This window comes from Aotus nancymaae, unplaced genomic scaffold, assembly GCF_030222135.1.
Source record: "Aotus nancymaae isolate 86718 unplaced genomic scaffold, 86718_ANA_hifiasm-v0.15.2.pri h1tg000059l, whole genome shotgun sequence".
NCBI classification, from domain to species: domain Eukaryota; kingdom Metazoa; phylum Chordata; class Mammalia; order Primates; family Aotidae; genus Aotus; species Aotus nancymaae.
Genome location: NW_026988473.1, coordinates 10,268,148 through 10,293,704, shown reverse-complemented (window position 1 = coordinate 10,293,704; position 25,557 = coordinate 10,268,148). Strand labels below are relative to the sequence as shown.

The following is a 25,557-nucleotide window of genomic DNA, read 5'->3' as shown; positions in this document are numbered from 1 at the left end:
CCTCAAAAAGAACTTTCCTGATTACTCTCTAAAGAGTTATATATCTCACCACCACCACCAACAACCACTCTCTAGCACATTAATTCTTCCAGTTAGCTTCTAACAACATATAAAAATGTTTTGATTACTTGTTTATATGTTAATCTATGTCCTGTCGCATAAAAATTTAACAAGAGGAAGGATATTATCTCTCTTATTCACCACTATTTTCTTATATGCTTAAAACAATGTCTGCCTCATTATAGATACTTTACAAATATATGCTGCCTTAAATGAACTGACAAATATGTATAATACCTATATATGTATATATATATGTATTAATTAAAACTTTTGAGGCTCCATATGTGCCAGTCAGAGTACTAATTTCTCTACCTTTATTAAATCAATAAATTATCATAGGTTTATGGGCCAGACAATATTGTTACTATTTTCCTGAAGAGAAATGTGAAGCACAGAGAAATTTTGTGGCATGCTCATAGCTACAGAGATAGTAAACCTGTGTAAGGGATAGCAAGATGAAAACCCAGGGTTGTCTGATTGGAAAGTCCACTTTATTCACCACAATGTGGTGTTGTCAACATCAACATTTAGTCTCTTTCCACCATATTGCATCTGAATAGAAAGGAGGTAGCATATGAAAGCATTCCTTCTAATTTTATGTCCTGCAGTAAAAAAGCAAATGTAATTAACAAACATTTAAGAAATACCATATGTTGCATATTTCCATATATGGCACAGGATACAAATTTGATCGAGATACAATGCTGCCCAGTAGAAGGTGGGAGAAAGGAGAGGAAGAAGAAGAAATAGAAAATATAAATTGAATCTAATCCTTAATATGATTTTTACTCCATGTATACTTTTACTCAAATGATAGCTTGCACACATGCAAGGACTGACTATGCCATTGCAAGGTACTTTCTATGGGTGAAGGAAAGCAGAAGGAAAAGGGGATGGGAAGAAGGCCATGAATCTCGACTTAATGAAGGAAAAAGCACCTTGGTCCCCAAATATGACAGAAAAAAAAGTTAAATAAGTGGGAGGACTATTATACAGGGGAGCGGAAGTATATGTTTTGCATGGAGGCCTCATTTTAGCAATACCTTTTTGCCCTTGTGCTTCCAAATCTTATTTGCCAATTTAATGCCTTTATAGAAAGTCCTGATGATGAATGAAAACTTTCAAATACTGTTGCCTCATTAAATGCATTATTTATTTATTTTAGTTCTAGTACTCTCAACAAACAGTCAGTGAAATGAGTTGTTGACTACCAGGAGAAAAAATGAGAACATGATTTTGAATTGATATACATATATGCATACACACAGAGTTCATAATTGGATTACATATAATGATATCAATATATCTATCAGTATCAGAGTTGGATTCTGGTACTTTCTCTCGTGGAGTTCTTGTGTTACAGTCAGCATAGATTTCTGGAGCATTCTTCTGTTGATCTTTCGGTGGCATCAAACTGTCTTAAGTAGTTCAGGAGATGCTGTTTCTGCCATGTGAGAATTTGATGGCAGAATTAACACAACCTGTGAAACAATCAGAATGCCATACGTGAGTCACCCAAATAACCTCAGGGTGCCCATTTACTGCCCACATAAATTCATCATTACCAGAGTTTACTCTTTTCTTCTCTGATTCATTCTCAAGATCAAGCATGTGGGGCTTCTCAGTCATTCTCTAGATCAGGCCAGATTTAGGATATAACATTCAGTGATAGCTCTTGACCTGAGCTGCTGATGACCACTGCCCTGGCCTTGCAAGTGAATCAATCTTACACGTAGATGATAGTGCAAAATACATTTGGTAAACCAAGGTGTCATGAAAAATATGGGGCTCTTCTTCCAAACCAAGTTGTTCATGCTGATGTTATCAACATACCCAAATCATGATTTGCTGGTTATGAATAAAGCATTTGCAAAAACCACACTGGCCCAGAATAGCAGGGATCATCATGAAACTAAGAAAAGTTCAGTTATTCTTCCACAAACTCAGTGCAACATTGGGTTGGTAGGGCATGGTGGGGGAACCAGGAAGAAATAGAGATTTAGCTAAGATATGCCCCAAAGCCACTGCTTCTCTGGACTCACACCAGATTAGAGAAACAACATTCCCCAGCTTCTATGCTAAGAGCCAAAGGGAAAACAGGCTTAAATATTATGACATGAAAGTTACTTCACTTGATGAAATTGCTGAGAATCTCTCACTTCTAGGGTTTTACAACGCAAAACTCCACTACTACAGTTAATGTGCTATAGTCAATCTCTCTTCTGTGAGGAAGAGCTGTGGGGGAGTGGGATGTGGTGTTATCTGGGAATCCCAAAAGAAGACAGAGTGCTACAAAATGATGGAAAAGGACACCAGAGGAGCAATCTCATCAAACTAAGATTACTTTATTTTTTTGCTGTTGGTTTTGTCTGCCTGTCAACCTTTGGGTAATGAAACTAATGAGTAGCTGCTGGGGTTTTACTATCCATGTCCTCATTCTGGAACCTTCAGTTCTTGGGGGATATCCCTCCCCATTCTTCCTAGAGCCTCTTTCTTGGTCTCTTCTCTCCTTCCATTCTCCACTTTCCTCTTTGTGTGATGTTCCTTTGGCTTAGCTGCCAGGAGCATCTGCTGCAGGTCTCAGGGCAAGAGAGTGAGCAGGTGGGAACAGACTGATAGAGAAGTCTGAGATCCTGACATTTCTTTGGCATTCCAGGAAAAGTATTGTAATAGGATAATGAAATCAAATCAAGTACTTTTTTGGGGACCTCTTCATTGTGAAATACCTTCTTATCTGGATTCAGAGGTTATGTTCTTTGAGGGAGAAAGGAAGGGGAAAAAGAGCTTTTATGTAGCTATTGTGGTAGGCAGAGTTCTAAGGTGACACTCACTGAACCCTGATGATTCCCTCCCCTCCAGTGTGGATGGAACTTGTGTATAAGAAGGGATACTGTGTGTAGGTACTGACTAGTTGACTTTCAGTTGATCAAAAAAGGCATTATTCTGGATGGACCTCCCCTGTTCATGTGAACCCTTTATGAGAGGGTTAAAGCATTAGCAACTGACTCTCCTGTTGGTCTCAAACAAAAAGTGCATTGTCATGAGTTCTTCAACTGAGAGGAAATGAATTCTGCCACATTAGCACGGAAGAGAATCAGAAGCTTGAGACAAGGCCACAGCCCCAGCCAACTTCCTGATAACAGCCTTATAAGATCCTGAGTCGAGGACCCACTTCAGCTGGCCCAGACTCTTGACCCATGGAAACTGAGAGATAATGAATGTGTTCTGTGTTAAGACTCTAAGTTTGTGTAATTGATTATGCAGCAATAAAAACTAATGCAGACATCTTCAAATGAAGGCCAATACTCACCCCACCAGGGCTACAACACATCACTTTACATCCAAAGGCAGAGAGGGACACAGCAATGCAGAATTCCAGCACACTTAAGAGGAGCACCAAGCCATCCATACCCTAGGAGAAAACTCATACCAAGGAAATGTGAGAAACGGAGATGACAAGTGAAAACATTTACCAGTAACCACAATTCACAAGAGGAAAAGCATTGGCCCGGAGTCAGGAAACCTGTCTCCCAATCACAGCCATACCCTTGACCAGTTCTTGATCTGCTGAAGTAACCTCTCACTTTTTTCACTGACAAAATAATCACAGACATTTATTCCCTAGTTCAGTACTTCCCAGTTCTATTGTGGGCATGGAAGATGAAAGTGCTTTAAAAAGTCAGGAAAGCAGTATAAAGACAATTGTCATCCTAGTCCTACTGAGTACTAGAAGTTCATATCATTGACAACATATTTTGATTTCATATCTTAGTGCTTGTAAGCAGAGTAATGGTCCCCCAGGGAGGTCTGCTAATCCTAATCTAATCCTCAGGTTCTGGGGATTAGAATGCAGACCCCCCTGGGGGACCATTGTTCTTTCTGTATAGCAAAAAAGCATTAAATTTGCAGATGAAAGTAAGATTGCTTATTAGCTGAGGTAAGAGAATTTTCCTTGATTATTCAGGTGGATTCAAAATAATGACAGAATCCCTATAAGTGGAAGCAAGAGGCAGAATAGAGTTCAAGAGAGATCTGAAGATGCTGCATTGCTTGATTTGAAGGTAGAGGATGGGATGACAAACCAAGAAACATAGGCAGCCTACAGAAGCCAGAAAAGGCAATAAAACTTACCATAGCCTAATCTTCAGAGAGGAGTACAGCCTTGCCAATGCCCTGATTTTAGCCTAGTGAGACCTGTTTTGAACTTCTGACCTCCAGAAATATAACCAAACCGTGTTGTCTTGAGACACTAAATTCATAGTAATTTGTTATAGTAACAATAAGAAGCTAATACAACAGTGAACTCCAAGTAGGTCAGTCTTTATTCCATCTCCCGAGAGCACTGACTTTAGGTGTAGTCCTCAGCTAAGAAAGATGGTCAAAATTTGTAGAACATTGGGCAGTACACTGATTTCTATTAATTTTACCCTGCATTGACACAGGGATTATCTGGTTTAAATATTCTCTCTTTTTCTCTCCATGGTTAGGGATAGTCCCTCTGTTGTGGAAGAATCAATAGACCAAGAGCTCAGGATATGAGTGATGCAGACTTAAGACCTTGAGAATATATGCATTCATTGCTTATTTATTTTCTGGTACCTTCCACAGACGTAGTGGCCTCTCGGTTTCAAACACTGTTGTAGGCACAGAAGATAGAGCAGCAAACAAAACAGACACTTCTCCTGTCTTCATAGATTTAACATCTAGAAGGGTAGACTAGAAGATGGCAAGCTTTCTATGAAGGCCAGATCATGTACATTTTAAGTTTTGCAGACTGGAAGGTCTCTCTCACACACATTCAAACCTGCTGTTATCACAAAAGCAGCACTGCACAGTATGTAAACAGATGGGCTTCTTTATATTTCAGTTAAACTTTATGAAACTTTATTTACAAAAACAGGTACAGGGTTGGGCCTCCAAAAAAAGTCACATGTCATGTAGTCTCTTGTTTAAAATTTTTAAAAATAATTTCAAGATAGCAACAGCAGAGCATTAGATCAAGCACAGGGCTCTTATAACTGTGAAGACCTGAGTAACTGCACAGGTCTCATGTCCAGGAAATCAGCCCTATGAAGCAGGCCAGTTCCAGATTTTGTCTCTATCATTGTGCCCTTAAAATCTACAAATGAAGAGATCTTCATAAACGAAAAGTAAAGTTATTCTTCAGGATAACAGTAGCAAATAAGAAGGGAATTAGAAACAAGAAGTTGTACAATCTAATCTTGCTTTTGCCAATTTCTGAGTGACCTTGGAAGAATTTGTCAAATTCTCTGAAGAAGATTTTTCTTATTTTGAGTGAGTGGCAAGAAATAAAACTGCTTACTATAAAGAACTTTAGGAATCTCAAGGGAAGTGAATTAGTTTAGCAAAGACACCTCAAGGGGTTATTTTGGTGTGACTATATAGCCCACAAAACTATGTAGAATTAGCTAGGAATGAAGTAAACAGAATGCAATTGATTCTGCCTAGTAAGTTAGGAACAATGTTGAGTTTCCACGTTTACACGAGGGAAGGACACAGTGAGGAACAGAACTAAGCAGCAAAGCGAAAGGCTGAAAGTTCATATATAGGGAAAGTAACAGAAAATTTGCTGGTGTTGAAAATGACCAATAGGCTTTTCCTTCCTCCCTCTCTTTCTCCCTCCTTCCCTTCCTCCCTTTATTCCTTCCTCCTTTCCTCCCTTCCTTCCTCCCTTTCTCCCTCTCTCTCTCTTCCTCTCTCTTTTTCTTTCTTTTTGACAGAGTCTCTCTCTGTTGCCCAGGCTGGAGTGCAATGATGCGATCTGAGCTCACTGCAATCTCTGCCTCCCAGGTTCAAGCAATTCTCCTGCCTTAGCCTCCTGAGTGGCTGGGATTACAGGTGTGCACCACCACACCCAGCTAAGTTTTGTATTTTTAGTGGAGACAGGTTTCACCATGTTTACCAGGATGGTCTTGAACTCCTGACATTGGGCGGTCTGCCCGCCTTGGCCTCCCAAAGTGCTGGGATTACAGGCATGAGTCACTACACCTGGCAACACCTTTTAATAATAAAGATTTATTTGTGCATTTTAGTCTGCTGTGATGTGCTGCAAGAACTCTTCCTCCTCACACCTACCCAATGGCCTAAAATGTCAGGAAGTTTTACTACCTAGAAAATATTGTATAAGTGGTATTTTCAGAATAAAGCAATTAGGATAGCATTGAGATAAGAACAATTGGTACAAAAAATAGTAAAATTCAGAATGAAGGTTGAGAATGTTCCAGGAGCTAGATGTTGAGGATAAAAATGGTTAACCTTGCAAGAACACCCAAAGATATTGAAAAGGGTACTGAGTTACTCACCACTTGTAAAATACTGTTCAAGACAATTTTGCTTCATTATTAGAGAATAGGGACTGATATCTGGGCCCCATTTTTAGTGAGGATAATAGTACATACTGAATCAATGTTTTAAAATTTAAATTGAAAAATTTATATAAAATACCCAGCACAGTAACTATTAATGAGTAGGTATTCTGTAACTGTAAGCTTTCTTCCCATTGTGCCTCATTATATATAGAAGAAGAACAAAGACAAAGATGAGACACCTACCTAACTCCTAATTAAAAGATTATTCTATTTCTCAATCACTCCAACTTCCCAAGGTCATTTAGCAGTTAGGGATTAATTATTGTTGTTGCCAGAGCCAGCACTCCCCAAACTTGCTCCTACGATGATATCCTGTGAAAAGAGGCAGCACTAACCATCAAAATGGACACAGTCCCGTGACAATCATTTGACTCTTCATAGAAGTCACAGTAAGGGCGACGGAATGAATAAATATCCAAGCTAAATGCGTTGATTAAGGTCCCTGATGCAGCCAATACAGAGCTGGTGATATTCATTCCTAGACTACCTCGGACCTAGAAAGGAATGAAAATCAATTAAACAACCAACAGCATCCTCAGATATATCTACATGAATCACTTTACACCCACCATTTATTTCTTACTGCCATCTATCTTTATCTTGATTGTTTCAATAGTCTTCTAACTTATCTCCTTAGAGTGGTTTCAACTCTAATCTCTTGCCAAAAAAATAAATACGATCCTATTATTCCCCAGCTTAAATTCTTCAGATGATTCCTATGGGTACATGAGATGACCTCCAGATCTCTTCAGCGGTGTTTCCAATGTCTTATGCACATTAGCGGGACTGCCCTGTCTGTGTCCTTCCCTGCCATTCCTTGCGTCTGATGCCTGATTTCTTATCATTTTTCTAAATGCTGTTTGCCTGTCATGCCTCTCTATCTTTTGTATATTATCTCTCTCAGCAGTGTATTGTTTTCTGTACATTCTCTTCTCACGGGTAAATGTTAGGAGGCTTTCGATAAGAGCTAAAATTGCACAGCAAAGTGTGAGGAGCCTAGTGTGGCTGCAGCTGGAGGAGACACGAGGTCAGATTTGGAAAGCCCATATTTATCATGCTCCAGAGTTTGATATTTATCTTTTGAACAAACAAAACTCAAATGTGAATTTGAACTAGAAAAACCATTTATTGAGATATGGGCTTTTGCATTTTATTGGCTTTATGAAAGGTATCTTGGCATGAGAGTTACATTTTAAATTTGCTTATTCTTATGTAATAACCTTATTGTGAATTTCTTTTATTGAAAACTCAAATACAGTTGGAATCTACATTTTAATCAATCAGTCAGTAAATATTATGCCACATCAATGCTTGGTGTCACTGCCATGGGCCGACTCTCATGCTGCAGGGTTTTGTTGAGTAGTCCCACTTGATAGTTCTTCTCAATAATTCTCTATATCTGAAAACAGATTCCCTCAGCAAGGGCAAGATTCCCTTCCTTGCCAAAATATCCAGTCTTATGGCAGTAATTATATTACTAGCCTGATTGCAATTTTTGAAAGATAGATGCTAGCAGGTAAAATGCACAATTGCTTCTGGTTTTTTACAAAGAAACAAAACCTGTTTTATACCCTAGCAGAATATATTTTTTATTAATCTTTCTTTTTTTTGATACCAAAAAAAGAAAATATTACTCACCAGGCCTTTTGTAGTTCTAATTCCTGCTGCAACTGACAAGGATCCTGAAATAATAAACTAGGAACGAGAGAAAAACTGAAGGTAAAAAACTTAAAACAAGTGTTGGAACTCATAACTTACTTTGAAATTAGATAGATAGGTTAAATCAGACCAATATTCTTCGAAAAAAAACACAAAAGTTTGCATATTATTTTCTCCTTTCCCGGAAAGAACAGGGAAATTATACCAGATAAATCCATGGGAGAATATATCAAGCTTTTCAAATAACACCTAACTGAAATATTAAAACTGTTTGAGGACACTAAAAGATAGTTTCCAAACTCCTGATACAAAGTAATTCTTACATGGTACCAAAAGTGATGATGATATTTAAATGAAAAGTACTCCAAAATTATTCTTATTTAGAATATTTTTTAAAGTTATAAGTAAAACAGTAGCAAAAAAAAGTGTAAATTCACAATTAGATGATGACTAGAATACACTAGTTCATTTAATTCCAGCAGTAGGGCAATTATTTTTCATTTAACTAAAACAGCTAGTCAAGTTGGTTGGCCTCTCTACCTTAAAATATTCAATTCTTTTTTATTTGCTTTTCAAATTTGATTTCTGATGATTCAAAAATTATATCTTAATATAAAAAATATTAAACTAACAAAAAAGCTCAATACATTATTTAACTAACTTCCAAATACCCAGACATAGTGATGATTCATGTTATCTAAATCACTACTAGAATAAAAACACTAGAGGGAATCACCCATCATATCATATAAAATACATCATGAATATTTGGGATGCTCCTTCAACTCTATAAACATTTTTAATATTGAAATATTCTAATTTATGCAATTAATGAATTTAAGAAAAAATTACATGCTAATTGCTATTCATGTTTGCAGTGTTGATAGAATAGGACATTTAATACAATTCAACATTATTAGCAACTTCAACATTACTGGTAAAATATAAAGAATTATACTTTCTGTAACATAATAGAAATCTGTTTCAATCTAAAAGTCTTTATTGTGTTCAATGATAAGAGAAAAGTAGGACCATTTCATTAAAGTCAAAATCAAGATAAAGATAAAGATTATTATATAATAAATACTATTCTGGGTAAATTAACCAAAATCATTATATAAGAAAAATAGTTGAAACAAATGGTTAAAACTATTCTTATTAAAGTATGAACAATATATATTGCAAACATCCAAAAATATGAACTAAAAAGTACCATAAACTATTTTAAAAATTCAGTAAGTCACCTTAGAAAAACATTTTATACAGAAATTATTTATACATATTGTAAATGTATATTTATGTTTGTGTATTTGAGAATAAGATTGAATAAGAGGACTTCCTTTACCACAGGAAAAAATGCGTATATAGTATCTCAGAGGAAAAAAATTAACAAGGAATGTGCAACATACAGGAATAGAACTGAATAGAACCGAAGAGCCCAAAAACAAGAGAAAGTTGTGACTGGTTCTTGGTATTGATACTTATACTGTATTAGGGAGAAAAAGGAGGCACTTTACAGATAAGTTTTGGAAAGAAAGGTTGAAACAATAATGGAAGGTGGCCGCAGAAAAGGTTTAAATTAAGTAAAGCCTCATTTCATGCAATGCCTACAAGAGTCTGCGTGATGTCTCAGTGGAAAATGGCTCCTGCAGTTCCTGGTAATCTACTGAACATGTATGGAAGATTTGCACCACATAAGCTGGTTTTCAATGTAATCTTGGAAATGGAATAAAAGGAGAAAACTAGGTGGTTAGATGCATGCAATTCTGAAAATACACTGACACTATTTGAACCTTCATTTCTGTGCCAAATAGTTGTGATCTTGGGCAAGTTACTTAACCTCTCTTTATCCATAAAATGATGATAATGAACAATCAGAAGTTCGTGGTAATTGTTTGAAATGAAATCGTACATATAAAGCACTTAGTAGAGTGCCACATGATAGTAAGAGTTTAATAAGAGCTATTATTGGCATTAGTAATTTGGGATATATAAAGTATTGAACAACTTTCCTGAAGTATCTGTTCTTCCAATCTCGCACTTCTGATGCAAACAGGTGAAAGGGAGCAAAAAGAAAGCTCTAATATAAAACTCTAAAATATCTCATTCTCACTTTCAGAAATAAATGGAAACCCTGTAATGCTAAAATAGATTCCCTGATTCTAACATAAATCCAACTTATAAATTTTATTTTTCTCTCATCAGTGGATAAAACTTGGTATTTTATTCTGAATTTTACTCTCAATTTGCATAAAAACTGTCTTGTGTTTTCTCTTGTAAGAAGGTTTTAACATTTAAATTCCAATTCTAATTTTAATTTAATATTATTAATAGTTTTAATTAATTTAATATTAATTATAATAATTCTAGTCATTTTATTGAACTTGTGAAACAAAATGTATCAAATACAACTTCATTTTCTAAGGTAACAATTTCCTGAGTTTCAATAGTCAATAGACTAGATGTTAAAAACTGCTTGTGTACCAGCCATATCTCCTCTTTTTCCTGCTCACCGAACCATCATTTTGTTCAGTTTCTCATGTGCTAAAAGGTAGGGTAGACTCCTCCCAGCTACAGAGGAGCTTGATTAGTCCAAGCCAATAATGGCAAGTTCGTTCTTTTTACTGATATTTGATTTGGGAATATGTTTATAAAATATTTACCAAAAGTGGGATGTGTCAACCATCTCCCTCTGATATGGTCTGCTAGTGGTCCTGTATAAGATCTTTGTGCCACTGAATGAAGCAGACCTAGAAATGACAAGCCACTAATCTTGTTGTGAAATAATCAGTGCTTTCAATGTTTAAGCCATTCTGGTTTGGGTCTTTGGCAATGTGCTGCTGTAATATATCTAACTGACATATATAAATATTTAATCTTCCCAGCTTTAATATAATACTATATTATTATTACCACTTTAAATATGATAAAATGGAATGAAAAATGGTTAGACACCACTCTCAAATTTACAGAATTATAAGATACAGTTAGACTAGGATTCCAAAGATCAGGGTATTGACAAATACTTTATGTTATCTTCAATTATATCAAAATATACTCTACTTACCATCACTGACCCCCAAATTGTGTACCCAATATACACAGTAATAGGGCGAGGTCCATAAGTGTTAAATGCAGTACACATCATTGTTATTCCCATGCTAAGGTTCATCAGAGCAATCAGAATCTGCACAACCTAGAAATGATGAAGAAAGTAAAAACTGATTATCCACCACAAAATTGGTGCTTCCACCACCAGAGGTAATATCAATATTACCTCTCAGGATGTCTACCATTACCAATAATTTCAAGGTTAAGAGAGTATGCCAGAACCAGCCCAGAGGTGCTTTTCTGATACCTATGGTGCTGCTTCTACCACAGCTCGCTCAGAGAAGTGGCCTAGGAATCAGAAAGCAGTTATTGTGGCAAGGGGAAGTAACCTGAAGAAAGGAGAGTGTATACAGGGTAAGAAAAAAAGAAGAGCAAATATATTTCCTTAAGGTCTAGGGTATGAGGTCATGAGAACGAGTACACAGGGAACTAAAAATAGCAGAGGAAGAGTCCCGTTATCCCACGGCATTCAAAAGGTTCAAAAACACTTAAACAACATATCACAATTTGTGGAATGTAGTGAAAGCAATGCTTAGAGGAAAATTTATAGCATTGAATGAATATATTAGAAAATAATGTTCTAAAATCAATCACCTGAGAGTCTACCTTAAGAAACTAGGAAGAGAAGAGCAAATTAAACTCCAAATAGGCAGAAGAAAAACTATAATAGAAATTAGAGCAGAAATCATGAAATTGAATGAATAGACAAAATCAATAAAATCCAAAGCAGTTTTTAGAAATATATGTATAAATAAAATAAAGCCTCTAGCCACGCTAAGAAAAAGAGAGAGGACACAAATTACTAATATAAATGAAAGAAGGAACATCACTACAATTCCCATAGAAATTAAAAGGACAATAAAATGATGCTATGAACAATTCTATGCCCACAGTTTGATGGCCTTGATAAAATGGATAACTCCTTAAAGACAGTTTGTCAAAACTCACACAAGAAGAAATAGACACTCTGAATATGCCTTTAATTATTAAATAAATTGAATCAATAATTAATAAATTTCCAAAACAGAAAGCATCAGACCTAGAAGGGCTCAGTGGTGAATTCTACCAAACACTTAAGAAAGAAATTATGCCAATTATTAACAGAAAATAGAAACAGAGGAAATACCCCCAACATTCTATGGAGCTAGCACAATCATCTACCAAAAACCATGAAAAAACATTACAAGAAAAGAAAACTATAGATCAACATCTCTGATGAACAAAGGTGCAAAAATCATCTACAAATATTTGCAAATGAAATCTAACAATGTATTTAAAAAATTATGCACCATGACTACATGGGATTTATCCCGGGTATGCAAAACTGACTAGACATTAAAAAATTGATTAATGCAATTCATGAAATCAACAGTCTAAAGAAGAAAAATCAAATGATTATATTAACAGATGCAGAAAAAATATTGAACAAAATCCAATGACTGTTTATTATAAAAACTCTTGAAAAACTATTATAGAGGAGAACTTCTTCTGGTTGATAAAGAATATTTATTAAAAACCTACAGCTAACTTCATACTTAGTGGAGAAACCTGGAACTAACCAACAATTATATTAGGTTTGTACGATACAAGGTTAATACACGAGTCAATTACTTTATTATGTACGTATAATCAATAAGTAAAATTTAGAATTAAAAACATAATACCATTTAAATTAGCACCCCTAAAAGTGAAATATTTAGGTATTGGTATTTGGTATTTGTTAGGTATAAATCTAAAAAAAATGTACAAAATCTATAAGAAACTACTAGCTTTGATAAAATAAATTAAACAACTAAATAAAGGGAGAGATATTCCATGTCCATGGATAGGAAGACAAAACATTGTCAAGATGTCAGTTCTTCCCAACTTGATTAGTAGATTTAATGCAATCTCCATTAAAATCTCAGCAAGTTATTTTGTGTATATTGATAAACAGACTCAAAAATTTATAGGGAAAGGGAAAAGACTTAGAATAGCAAACACAATATTGAAGAAGAATAAGAAGGAGTTGTAGGACCAACACTACCCAATTTTAGGACATACTATAAAGTAATAGTAATCAGGACTGTGCGGTATTAGCAAAGAAATAGACAAACAGATCAATGGAATAGAATAGAAAGCCTAGAGATAGTCACACAAATATAGTCAAGTGATCTTTGGTAGTGAACTAAGGTAATACAATAAGAAAAAAAAGACAGTCTTTTTTAAAAATAGCACTAGGCCAGGTGCATTAAGGCATGCCTGTAATCCCAGCACTTTGGGAGGCCGAGGCGGGTGGATCACGAGGTCAGGAGTTCACGACCAGCCTAACTAACATGGTGAAACCTGTCTATACTAAATACAAATTTAAAAAAATAGCTTGGCATGGTAACACAAATAACTTGGCATGGTGACACATATCTGTATTCTGAGCTACTTGGGAGATTGAGACAAAAGAATCACTTGTACCTGAGAGGCGGTGGTTGCGGTGAGCCGAGATCAGGCCGTTGCACTTTAGCCAGAGCAACAAGAGTGAGACTCTATCTCAAAAAAAAAAAAGTACTTAAAAAACTTGATATCCATAAGTAAAAATAAAACTTAGACACATACCTCATATCCTTCACAAAAATTAACTCAGTATGAATCACAGACACAAATGTTAAACTAAAAGCTATAAAACTCCTAACAGGTAACATAGGCCAAAATCTAGATGATCTTGGGTTTGGTGATGAATTTGTCAATATAATACCAAAGGCACAACCCATGAATTACAGAATTAATCATCTTAATTTTCATAAAATTAAAAAATTCTGCTCTGCAGAAGAGATCGTCAAGAGATGAAAAGACAAACCACAGACTGGGAGAAGATATCAAAGGATCGTTATCCAAAATACACAAAAAACTTAAAACTCAACAGTAAGAACATAAACGTCCTCTTTTAAAACTGTGCCAAAGAATTTAAGAAAACATCTTACAAAAGAAGATATAGAGATGGTAAAGAAATGCATGAAAAGATGCTCCACATCTTGTGTCTCAAGAGAAATGCAAATTAAAATGATGAGAGTCCACTAGTACCTGTTAGAATGGTAAAAATCTAGAACACTGACACTACGAATTGCCGGAGATTACGTAAAACAGCGGGAACTGATTCACTGTTGGTTGAAATTCTTCAAAATGACAAAGTCACATGGAAGACAGTATGGTGGTTTCTTGCAAAACTAAACATACTCTTACCTACAATATAACAATCATACTTACCCAAATGAGTTGAAAACTTATGTCCACACATAATGTGCACATGGATATTTATAGCAACTTACTCATAATTGCCAAAGTTTGGAAGCCATCAAGATGTCCTTCGGTAGGTGAATGCATAAACTGTGGTATATCTAGACAATGGAATATTATTCAGTACTAAAAATAAATGAGCTACAAGCCATAAGAAAACATGGAGGAAATTTAAATGCATGTTATTAGGTGATGGAACACAATCTAAAAAAACCTACCTATTGTACAATTCCAACTGTATGACTTTCTGGAAAAGGCAAACAAACTATGAAGACAATAAAAGATTAGAGGTTGCCAGGGATTGGTGGGAGGAAAGGATGAATAGGCAGGGCACAGAGAGTGTTTAGGACAGTGAAACTACTTTGTATGATACTATAAAGGTAGATATATATCACTATACCCTTGTTAAAACCCATAGAACACACAACACAGAGAATGAACCCCATTGTGATTCATGTACTTTGAGGAATGATCTGTCAGTGCAGGTTCATCAATTGGGACAAAGGTACCACTCCGGTGGGGAGGTTGATAATTAAAAAGCTATGTATGTGTGAGGGCAAGGGGCAGATGGGATACACCTGTACTTTGCTCTCAATTTTTCTTTAAGGCTAAAATTGCTCTAAAACATAGAGTATATTTGAAAATAATTATTCATACATTAAAAAATAAACCTAGTATGTGCCAACATAAGTAACATATTTTATGAAAAATAACTATATCCCCCCAAAAAAATAAATAATATGAAAAAAGGATCCAAAATATTTACAATGATATTTTCCCAGTGGTTTGAAGATTGGGCTAGTGATAAACCTATATTTAATATCCTTTCACCTGCCCTATTCTGTCATTTTTTAAATCCTTTATTTCTTTTAAGCATGTTCAACTGAGATTCCAGATAGAAATGCTCAGAAAATAGATTTTTTCATTCTCTGAGAAGTAGGCAGGTTAAGAAAAGGTGCCAGAAAGAAACAGTAGCAATATGTATCTGTTTCAGCTATCAGGAAGGCCTGTGACGAGAGCTCAGTTTCAGCTATCAGGAAGGCCTGTGAAGGGAGTGTCAGCTAGGAGGGCCTAGGTGGCCTTTTCTTTTGCTGCTCTTCCATGCTGAGTTTAAATACAATTATCATGGATGACCCACAACCCTGGAATAGATCTGAAGCCAATATATTTCAAATATAACTCAAGGGAAGCATGTTGTGATAGAATATAGTTTTTCAGATGAAGGGCCTGAAAAGTAAATACTGATGTTTGGAGGGCTGGCTGTTGTATTCTGAGGCTGGTAGGACGGTGTATTTGGCATTAGGTCTTATGAAATATGAGTTTACAACACTAGTGGTCTTCTCCTAGATTTGCAAGTGACTTACCCCAAGGACTTTGGGTTCCCCCTTCAAAAACTTCTCTCGCAACCCTTTCCACAGATATGAATGTAAGACAGCCACATTTCCCAGCTGGGGCACACCAGGGCCAGCCCCTGGCATGGCCTGTTCCATTCCTTGCATGGTTGTCATGGCAGCAGAAAAGGTGCTACGATAAGAAAGAAATGTGATTTAGGATGAGGTCCTGGAAATGACCAAGGAAGGACATGACACTTTGGGGCAGGTTCCTCCCTAAGGACAAAATCGGGTCTACATTCCCCTCCTATATCATAATAGCTGTTAGAGCCTGGGAAGTGGACTAGGCAACACAGTAAGGGTCGGGGGAGAGAGGGAGAAGCTGCATGTCCTATGATATCAAGGTGTTAGAAAGTCCTGAAGAGGGGGACATGTTGACAGAAGTGAGGTAAACATGTTGGACCTTCAAAATTAAAGAAATTTCTTTAAGTTCAAATTCCAAATCTGTTCAGATTTTATTTCTGTCCCTCTTACTGCCTAGTCCCTTGGTTATAGCCACTTCCCCATGAAGGATTGCTTTTATAATAGTAATAAGCTACACAAAATCATCTGTCTTCCAATTTATTGTATAGTATTGTATGGTTCCCCCTTCTCTAATCAGAGTACAATTAAATTCACAGGGCTGAAAATATTATTGAAGTGTTTCATGACTCACTTCCATAAATTCTTAGGGAAATGAAGCTTGCTAATGTCCTTCAAGTAATAGTTAATTTTGATACTATTTATGCTCCACTGAAACCCTATGAAAGTCTCACATTTGGAGATGTCTGCCCTCTTATTGGTAACATAAACGAAAAAAAAAAAGTGTTATTGTACTTCAAATTTGCTATGTTGAGAAAAAATTAAGATTTATTTGAAAAAAATTATCATCCTGTATTTTTTTGATACATCAATGGAAATAAATTATTAGCTATCTAACAATAAAACTGATTAAAGTCAGAAGGAAGAGGGTGAATTTCAGAGAAAGATAGAAAAGTTAAAATGAGACAACAGATGCTGGAGAGGATATGGAGAAAAAGGAACACTTTTACACTGTTGGTGGGAGTGTAAATGAGTTCAACCATTATGGAAGACAGTGTGGCGATTCCTCAAGGATCTAGAAATAGAAATTCCATTTGACCCAGCAATCCCATTACTGAGTATATACCCAAAGGATCATAAATCATTGTATTATAAAGACACATACACACGAATGTTCATTGCAGCACAGTTTACAATAGCAAAGACCTGGAACCTACCCAAATGCCCATCGATGATAGACTGGACAAAAAAAAATGTGGCACATATATACCATGGAATATTATGCAGCCATCAAAAACGATGAGTTCGTGTCCTTTGTAGGGACATGGATGAACCTAGAAACCATCATTCTCAGCAAACTCACACAAGAACAGAAAACCAAACACTGCATGTTTTCACTCATAGGCGGGTGATGAATAATGAGAACACTTGGGCACAGGGAAGGGAACAATGCTCACAGGGCTAGGTGGAGGCGGGGAGGGGATGGGAGAGGAGGGACAGTGTTGGGGGAGGATGGGGATGAATAACACTGGGAGAAATGCCTGACGTAGGCGACGGGGGTGGGGGAGGATGCAGGACGTGCACATGTACCCTAGAGCCCAAATGCAATAATAAAAAAAAGACAAATATAGTAAATAAAAAATGTAAATATGACTGAAGTAGTTAAGGAATTAAGTATAAGAATGTAACCAAAAAGTTTATGTTAACACTTTTAGAAAAGTTCAGAAAACAACTTGGACAAACAGAATTAGAACTCCATTTTGTTATGAAAGTGGGAAACAACTAACATTTCTATAACTCAGGCAAAATGAGTGTTAAAAAGAAAGATTACATGAGGATAAATTTGGGGGGAAGTGTAGAGAGAGTATGAAAGAAACAGGACACCATGGCCAGAGATTTCAGAGTATACTTATCAAAGATGAGAGGCTCCCTGAGGTATACAACATAAATTATTGTCTATAATCCTGAGAATTAAATACATAAGTTGATAACTATCACTTCCCTGGAAAAGTATAGTTCTGAGAATCATCAAAGTCAGCAGTAAAGGAGAAATTACACTGAAAAGCCACATGTTTAGAAAGCAATCAGTCTCCAAATAAGTCTTACACTGGATTCTATAAAGTAGATATTCTTGATACAACACTCCAAGAAGTCCCACAGATTAGGAGCATCTGTGTGTATATATCTATAGAATATGTAAAGAGTACGGATAACTTATTCAAATAAAAATGAAATCACAAAAATGAAAAGTCAAAGATAAAGTGCAGAAAGTGACACAACATATTTGCAACATGGTCTCAAACAAATTTCAAATATAATATAATGTTGACCAAAAAAAAATGGCCAATGTATTAAATAACAAGGAATAGCTATAAATAGAGTTAGTCAACTGGAAGAAAAATTTCAAGAAATCACCAAGAGTTCTATAGAGAAACAAGAAAATGGTCATAATAGAAGAGAGTTGAAAATATTAGAAGTGTAGAATTAAAAGGTCTAGAATATGTCTGATTAGAATTCTAGAGAACATCACCAAGATGGCCAACTACAAGTTACTGACCCTCATCACCATCAACGCGCACGTGCGCATGCACGCGCGCGCACACACACACACACACACATACACACCAAAAAATGAATAAACTATATTCCAACCAAAATAACTGAAGAAGAGCACCGGAAAACAGCAAAGGAGTAGCAGAAATCTTGTGGAGCACTGAAACCCAGGATGGCTGCATGAAGAAGGAGAGAAAGCATGTTTCTTACACCACCCCTACCCCCAATTAGAGCCAGCTCTGGTTCAGCAGGTCCTTCTTCCTGCAGGGAATAGGTAAGTGAGAGGACCCAGCAGCTCCCATCACCACCATGGACACCTGCAGTCTTACTACTGGAGACACTCAGAGTATTCACAGGCTCTGAGCTCTGCTGACAGAGCTACCTGAAGTCCACATGTCTGTCCTATCACAGAGGAGGTGCTGACACTGTGCCCTGACCTCCATACTCCTGAGCTGCTACTGTGCTGCCCCTTCTTGGAACTGGATCACTGCTAGAGTGCATTCTGCTTCAGGAGTAGCCACTGCACTCCTCCATCTCTGAGGCTTAACCACCACTATAACACGCATACCTGGTAGCCATGCCTGAGTCAAACTGCTGCCATCTACTCTCTACCTTCTGAGGTCAGGCTGCCATGGAACTGCTTCATGCCCCCATCTTAGTCGCTGGTGCACCCTGGCCCTCCAAACTCAAGCTGATACTGTGTACCACTCTCTGGGGACACATAGCTTTGATTGAGCTGTCACCCAAACATCCAGGCAAAATAGCTGCAGTGCCCTCACCTCCCTGGAACTAACTAGTCCCTTGGAGTCCAAGCTTCTGAGAAACCCTGGCTCCCCGGGGTGGGGGTCATTTCTAAGAAACCTGATGACCAAGCCACAGACAGACCTAGTCATTCCTCAGGCCTTGCTGTTGCTACATTCAACCTTACAGAGCCTGGGATATTGCCATGCCCTCCTATCCCAGGGTCTAGAGTTACCACTCTGTGGCACTCCATCCCCCAGAGTTGGAATTGCTGCTGTGTCCGATTGGCTCTGGAACCCAAATTTCAACTGTAATTTGCTCCCCAGAGCTGAAGCCTCCAAAGCACGCCTCTTTCCCTGGAGCCATGCTGATGTTGTACACTGACCCCAGAATCAGTAACTATTCCATCCCTTCCCTATGGGCTTGAGTTACTGAGGTATGCCTCAGAGACACAGCCTCATCGTTGTGGGTAATCTGCATTCAGCCATGTCTCGGTGAGTAAACCTGTGCCACAGTAGTTTTACAAGATCCTGAGCCTAGGACCCCAGCTCCAGAGCCACTATAATATTTGTGCCTAAAAAGTACAAGCTGTCAACCTCGATGGCAACCATGTGGTGTTAACTCTACAGGCTCACAGACTGCACGAGCTACAGGGGCATGGCTTTCCCCACCTAGTTTCAAAGGATGTCAAAATAGCTCTGGGAGTGGAGCCATTTCAAAAAGCCTCTATCAGAGCAATGCTGAGTGGGAATATGGGGTCAGAGCCAACACAGAGAGTCCCAGTTAGGGATATGCCTAGTGAAGCCATGGGAGTGAGGCTACCTTTGAGATCTCAGAACTACAGGACCACTAGCACACAACTCCAACCTAACAGAGCTGAAGCACAGACTGAGTCCAGCAGAGACATGGGTGTAGGGCTCTCTGAGGGTCCCCAATCAGTGTCCCCAGGATTCAGGACATGGAGTCAAAGGAAATTATTCTCCAGATTTAAAGTTTAATGCTGTTTTCTCGGCTGGGTTTTGGACTCACTTGAAACCAGTTAGGCCTTTTTCTTGCCTAGTTCTTTCTTTTGAACTGAGAGAGTCTATTCTGTACCTGTCCCACCATTATGTTTTGAAAACAAATCATTTGTTTTGATTTCACAGTCTCACAACTGGAAACATTTGCCTCCAGATAAATCATACCTCGAGTTTCATCCTTATCTGCTTCTGATGTGACTCTAGACTTAGAATGTTAGAGTTGATGCTGGAATGGGTAAAAATTTTGAGGCTATTGAGATAGAATTATTGTATTTTATATGTGAGAAGAAGTTGAGTTTGGGAGGGTTGTGGATGAAATGCTATGGTTTCAATGTCTCCTCTAAAACTCATGTGGAAACCGAATTGCCATTGTAACAGTATTAAGAGGTGGGACCTTCAAGAGGTAATTACATCAGGAGACCTCTACCCGCATGAATGGATGAATGTCCTCATCATTGGACATGGTTAGTTATCACAGGAGTGGACTTCTGATAAAATGATACATTTGGTCACATCTCTCTCTCTGCTTTGTGCCCTCACTTCCACCTTCCTTCATGGGATTACCCTCACCAGAGGTTCACACTATGCATTGCCTTAGACTTCCCAGCCTCTAGAACTATAAGCCAAATAAAATTTTAAAATAAGTTTCCCAGTCTTCAATGGTCTTTTACAGTAGCAGGAAAAAAATATCAAAAATTTAGGGACTGCTTGTAAGGTTCTGAAATAATTTCCACATACTATCCTTGCACCACCTTACTTTTTTGAAAGAGAACTTTTGAGGAATACTGGATATCTTCTATTTAGATCTTCTAATGTTTGAAATAAAAATCACCTCTTCTCCCTTCTGGGACAGTTGGTAAATTGTCAATTTATGGGCTTTATTATAATGACATTAAGCCCAGAGGGGGACAATTCTCCCAAGTTTAACAAAATGTGAGAGTATGAATTAAATTTAAGACCAAACATAAGTCCTGCTATTTTATTTTATCCCTTTGCTCCATATCTAAATTTTGTGTTCTGCTCAGGGGTTGCTAAAGTGTGCAAGTATGTCTGAATATATCTACTCAATAGCATGTAAATGTTACCCACCTCATAAACTCCATTATCATTGGAACAGAGACTGCAAGAGGAAGAGGAGGGCCTCTTGCCCCACCTCTGCATAGTCTTGTATCTAACTTATTCCATGAGAGCAAAAAAAGAGGACAATCCTGACTCTTCTGACCAATCTTTGAGACAAACTGCAAAAAAGAGGAAGAGCCAACCTCTGACAACACGGTATCATGAATAACATGCTCTCACCAATTATATAGACCCCTCTCCTCTGCTTTTCCACTTCTCCCAAGACCGGAGCAGGTTGAAGCAGGGGCATGCTAGAAATAAAGTCCTCTCCAGCATTTCATTGAGTGGCAGGAAGTGTTAGAGGAAGTTTATGTTTTATACTTCAAGCCAAAAATGAGTAAGTGATAGTAGGAACACCAATAAAAGTATTTAATATGTACTTAGCATTTATTAAATAATATGTACTGGTTTAAATGTTTTATGTATGTTATTTCATCATTAATTTCCCCTAAGAGATATACTCTATTATTCACAGGACAGAATTACAGAAACAGAAGATTAAGTAACTTGAATAAAGAGTGGCAGAGCCAAAATTTAAATCCAGGTGATGGAATTCCAGAACTCCTTTGCTTAAGAGGATCCACTACACTAGTCTGGTGAATAGAAGATCTCTTTTGTTTGCACAAAAATTTGTACAGTGAATTTTCTTAGCGGTATCATCTATAACAGCCAAAAGGTGGAAACCACCCAATTTGGAATAAGTTAGATACAAGACTATGCAGAGGTGGGCCAAGAGGCCCTCCTTTTCCTCTTTCAGTCTCTGTTCCAATGATAATGGAATTTGTGAGGTGGGTACATTTACATGCTATAGAGTAGGTATATTTAGACCTATATGTACACCTTAGCATCCCCTGGGCAGAACACAAAATTTAGATTTGGAGTAAATGACTAAAATAAAATAGGAGGTCTTATTTTTTGTCTTACATTTAATCCACATCCTCAAATTTTATTACACTTGGGGGAATTGTCCCTCTCTGGGCTAACTTAAAATCATTATAATAAAGCCCATAAATTGACAATTTACTTACTTGTTCTAGAAGAGAGAAGAGGTAATTTTTATTTCAAGCTTAGAAGACCTCAATAGAAGATATCCAGTCTTCCTCAAAATTTCTCTTTCAAAAAAATAAGGTGGTGCAAGGAATAGTAAGTGGAGTTGATTTCAGAGCCCTACAAGTAGTCCCTAATCAAGAGTGGCAAGAGTTAAATGTAACAGGAACCCTAAGAGACGTATGGGACTGCAAATGTCCTTTTTTGGTGGAAGGCCCAGAAATTAACTTCATTGTCCATGTTAAAGATCTGGAAGCTTAAAGTTGGGCATTGTGGCTCACTTTGAGAGGCCAAGGTGGGAGGATCTCTGGAGCCCAGAAGTTCAAGATCAGACTGCAGAACATGGCAAAACCCCATCTTTACACAAAATACAAAAAGAGCTGGGTGTGATCATGGGCACCTGTAATCCCAGCCACTCAGGAGGCTGAGGTGGAGGCTGGAGGCTGCAGTAAGCCATGATGGCACCTGTATACTCCAGCCTGGGCAACACAGTGAGACTCTGTTTCAAAATATCTGGTAGTTTGTCATTGATGCCTTCTATTGTCTACCCTCTATGCTCAATCAATCTCATTCTAATCCTACAGAACCATTTTTAAATTTATTTCTGTGTATTTCTCTCTGTGTATTTCTCCCATCTTCTCAAGGCAAGCCATTATCCTATATTTGTCAGAAGTATTCGTTATAGCCTCTGAATGTTCCCTGTGTCCATTTGTGGCTTTCGGTAGTCAATCCACCACTGACTTTGTAACCAGAATGATCAAATACAAAAACAATCGGGTCACCCTGCCCTTTAAAAGCCTTGCTTTGCATTTCATCACCCTTAGCATAAAGTTAAAATTTTTAATGTTGATAAAAACTCTGCTACTTCAGCACAAATCTATTGTCATAGACTTAACTCGAATGTCTCTCTTTTTCATTTTTAAAGTCCCAAGTATATCTGACTTATTTAAGTTGTTCCAAAGAGGTAATTTTATTTCTATATTGAGACATTTGCATATATTGAACCCATTTGCAGAAATGTTCCACCCCTCCCCGTGGCCACCTTGTAAGAACAAAAACAAACCCACCACATCATCTAATCTTCTCACACACTAACATCATTGCATGGTCTCTGTCTTCTCTCAGACACTACTCTCCCCCTTCCCCACCATTGCCCACACGTGGATTAATCAACCTATGATGGTAACTAAGGGTTTAAGCAATCTATGTTATTTCCCTTTTACATCACAGAAGTCAAAGTTATTTGGAAAGTAACTAAAGATGATTCTTCTTCGTCCATCTAAATGTGTACTTTATTCTTCTTTAATGTAAAGGAACCTCTGTCTCAATCTCTTAGACACAACTTCAGACTGAGAATTTAGAAAATGTTGGGTCTGTCTTATCAAATACACTGGTGGTTCTCCCTCTGTGTTTAGTGTCTCTCTGTTAAGACTGTAAGCTTCCCGAGGGCAGAGCCATTATATCAAAATAAAACTTATAACTGACTCTTAAGCTTTTCCATGATTCTTTGGTGACATAGGTCAGGTTCTGGTCATTCAAGGCTGGTGCCTTTCATTCTAAGAAACTCTGGCCATAAACTCATATAACTGCTTCCTATTTTTACACCACAGAAATTCAAATCCATATGTTAGTTATTTATAGCAGATAAAGTCCCCAAGGACAAAAACATGTGTTAACCATCCAGGGCTTGACATCTGTCTATTCAAAAAACTGTTTTAAACTGCTGAGAATATTGGATACATAGGAGGGACATTTCTTCTGGGTATGAGAAGAATCTAAACCTTGGTTTTGTCACACCACCTGTATGCGTCAGGCTCTTGACAATAACAATGTCTTCCCCCCACCCCCACTGGATAGAGAGGTGGGGGGAAGACATTCCCTCTTCTATTGGCTCCAATCTCCTTGTGGATCAGCAGCACCACCAGTCTCTTGTTTTCGCATTTTTATGTCACCACCCTCCTCATGGGTCACAATTGCAAAAAGAGAACATGAGGAGAGTGGAACAAATGGCCTCTTTCTTTTTTTTTTTTTTTTTTATCTTGGCAAAGTTATTAAATAGACTAGAAACTCAAAATGAGGCCTGAACCTGGATGGTTTTTGGGAGGATGATGGGGATGCAGAAATGCCGGCACAGAGAGGGAAAAGGCCTGGACTAGGAAACAAGAATGCCGGGTTTTTTGCTTCCAGCACTTTTATTAACTTGTATGATTCTGGGTCCATTATTTCCCTTTTCTGGGTTTCATTTACTTCATCTGGGGAAAGATTACAATGGCTATGACTACATGCAAGCTTGTTTCTTATCCCAAGAATGCTAAAAGTCTGCAAGGTGTTTTTCATTAGCAAATTTTCTCATGAGCAGCGTCAGTTTACTGCCTGGGTGCCCCATGAATAGTGCCAAAGACCACTGGAGAACTAGATAAAGTCACAGCCCAATGTACAAGGCTGGTGACCCTGCCAGTGCCCTGCTCCATGTACACCAAATTCTGCACGTGATAGATATTTTCTTAAATCTTAAATTATAAAAATAACCAGTCAGGGACAGAATAAAGACAGTGGAAGAAGGACATTGCACGTGATATATATTTTCTTAAATCTTAAATTATAAAAATAACCAGTCAGGGACAGAATAAAGACAGTGGAAGAAGGACATTAACAGTAGATGAGGTAATTAATCAAAAGTTTAAAATACTGCTTTCTGTGTTTTGATATTCTGAGGACTTGGGGAACAAAAGTAACTAAAACAACCTTATCCAGCCTCCAACTTCAGTGTTTAGGACACTTTTCTAACTCCCATAGACTGTAGCAAGGACTGTTCCTCATCCCCCCACCAAATGCACATTTAAAGGTGCACCCAGCCCACCCCAATCCTGAATACCAGCTTCCGTCATGGGAAGTGGACTCATTTTTTTCTCACTCTGCTCCCAAAAAGCCTAAACCCAGGAAATAAACCATCAGCCCAAAAGTCTAGGAAGACAAGTCCCTGGACCTACCTTTCTTCAGGCCTGCAATATTCACCGTAGGTCTGATGCGTGCAGTGCTCTGGGCAAGTTCCACAGAGTTCTTTGGTCTAGACCCAGTGAACTTCCCCCACTCCACACCTCACTCAGTTTAAATCTGCATTCCTCTTCTAGCAGATGTTTGGAAACTTAAAGGCTGTGTTGAGAATTTTTGAGAAGC

The 25,557-nt window shown here is 37.6% G+C and overlaps 1 protein-coding gene across 1 annotated transcript; it reads right to left on the bottom strand.

Moving 5' to 3' along the window:
* Positions 1 to 1,189: 1,189 nt before the first annotated feature.
* LOC105718592 (membrane-spanning 4-domains subfamily A member 4A-like) lies at positions 1,190 to 25,557 on the bottom strand. The gene is made up of 7 exons (XM_064364855.1): positions 25,371 to 25,557; positions 15,854 to 16,013; positions 11,179 to 11,307; positions 8,091 to 8,147; positions 6,788 to 6,946; positions 3,374 to 3,475; positions 1,190 to 1,544 (listed from the first exon to the last, which is right to left on the bottom strand). Exons 2-7 carry the CDS (start codon positions 15,995 to 15,997, stop codon positions 1,473 to 1,475), a joined length of 663 nt encoding a protein of 220 aa, XP_064220925.1. The 5' UTR covers positions 15,998 to 16,013; positions 25,371 to 25,557; the 3' UTR covers positions 1,190 to 1,472.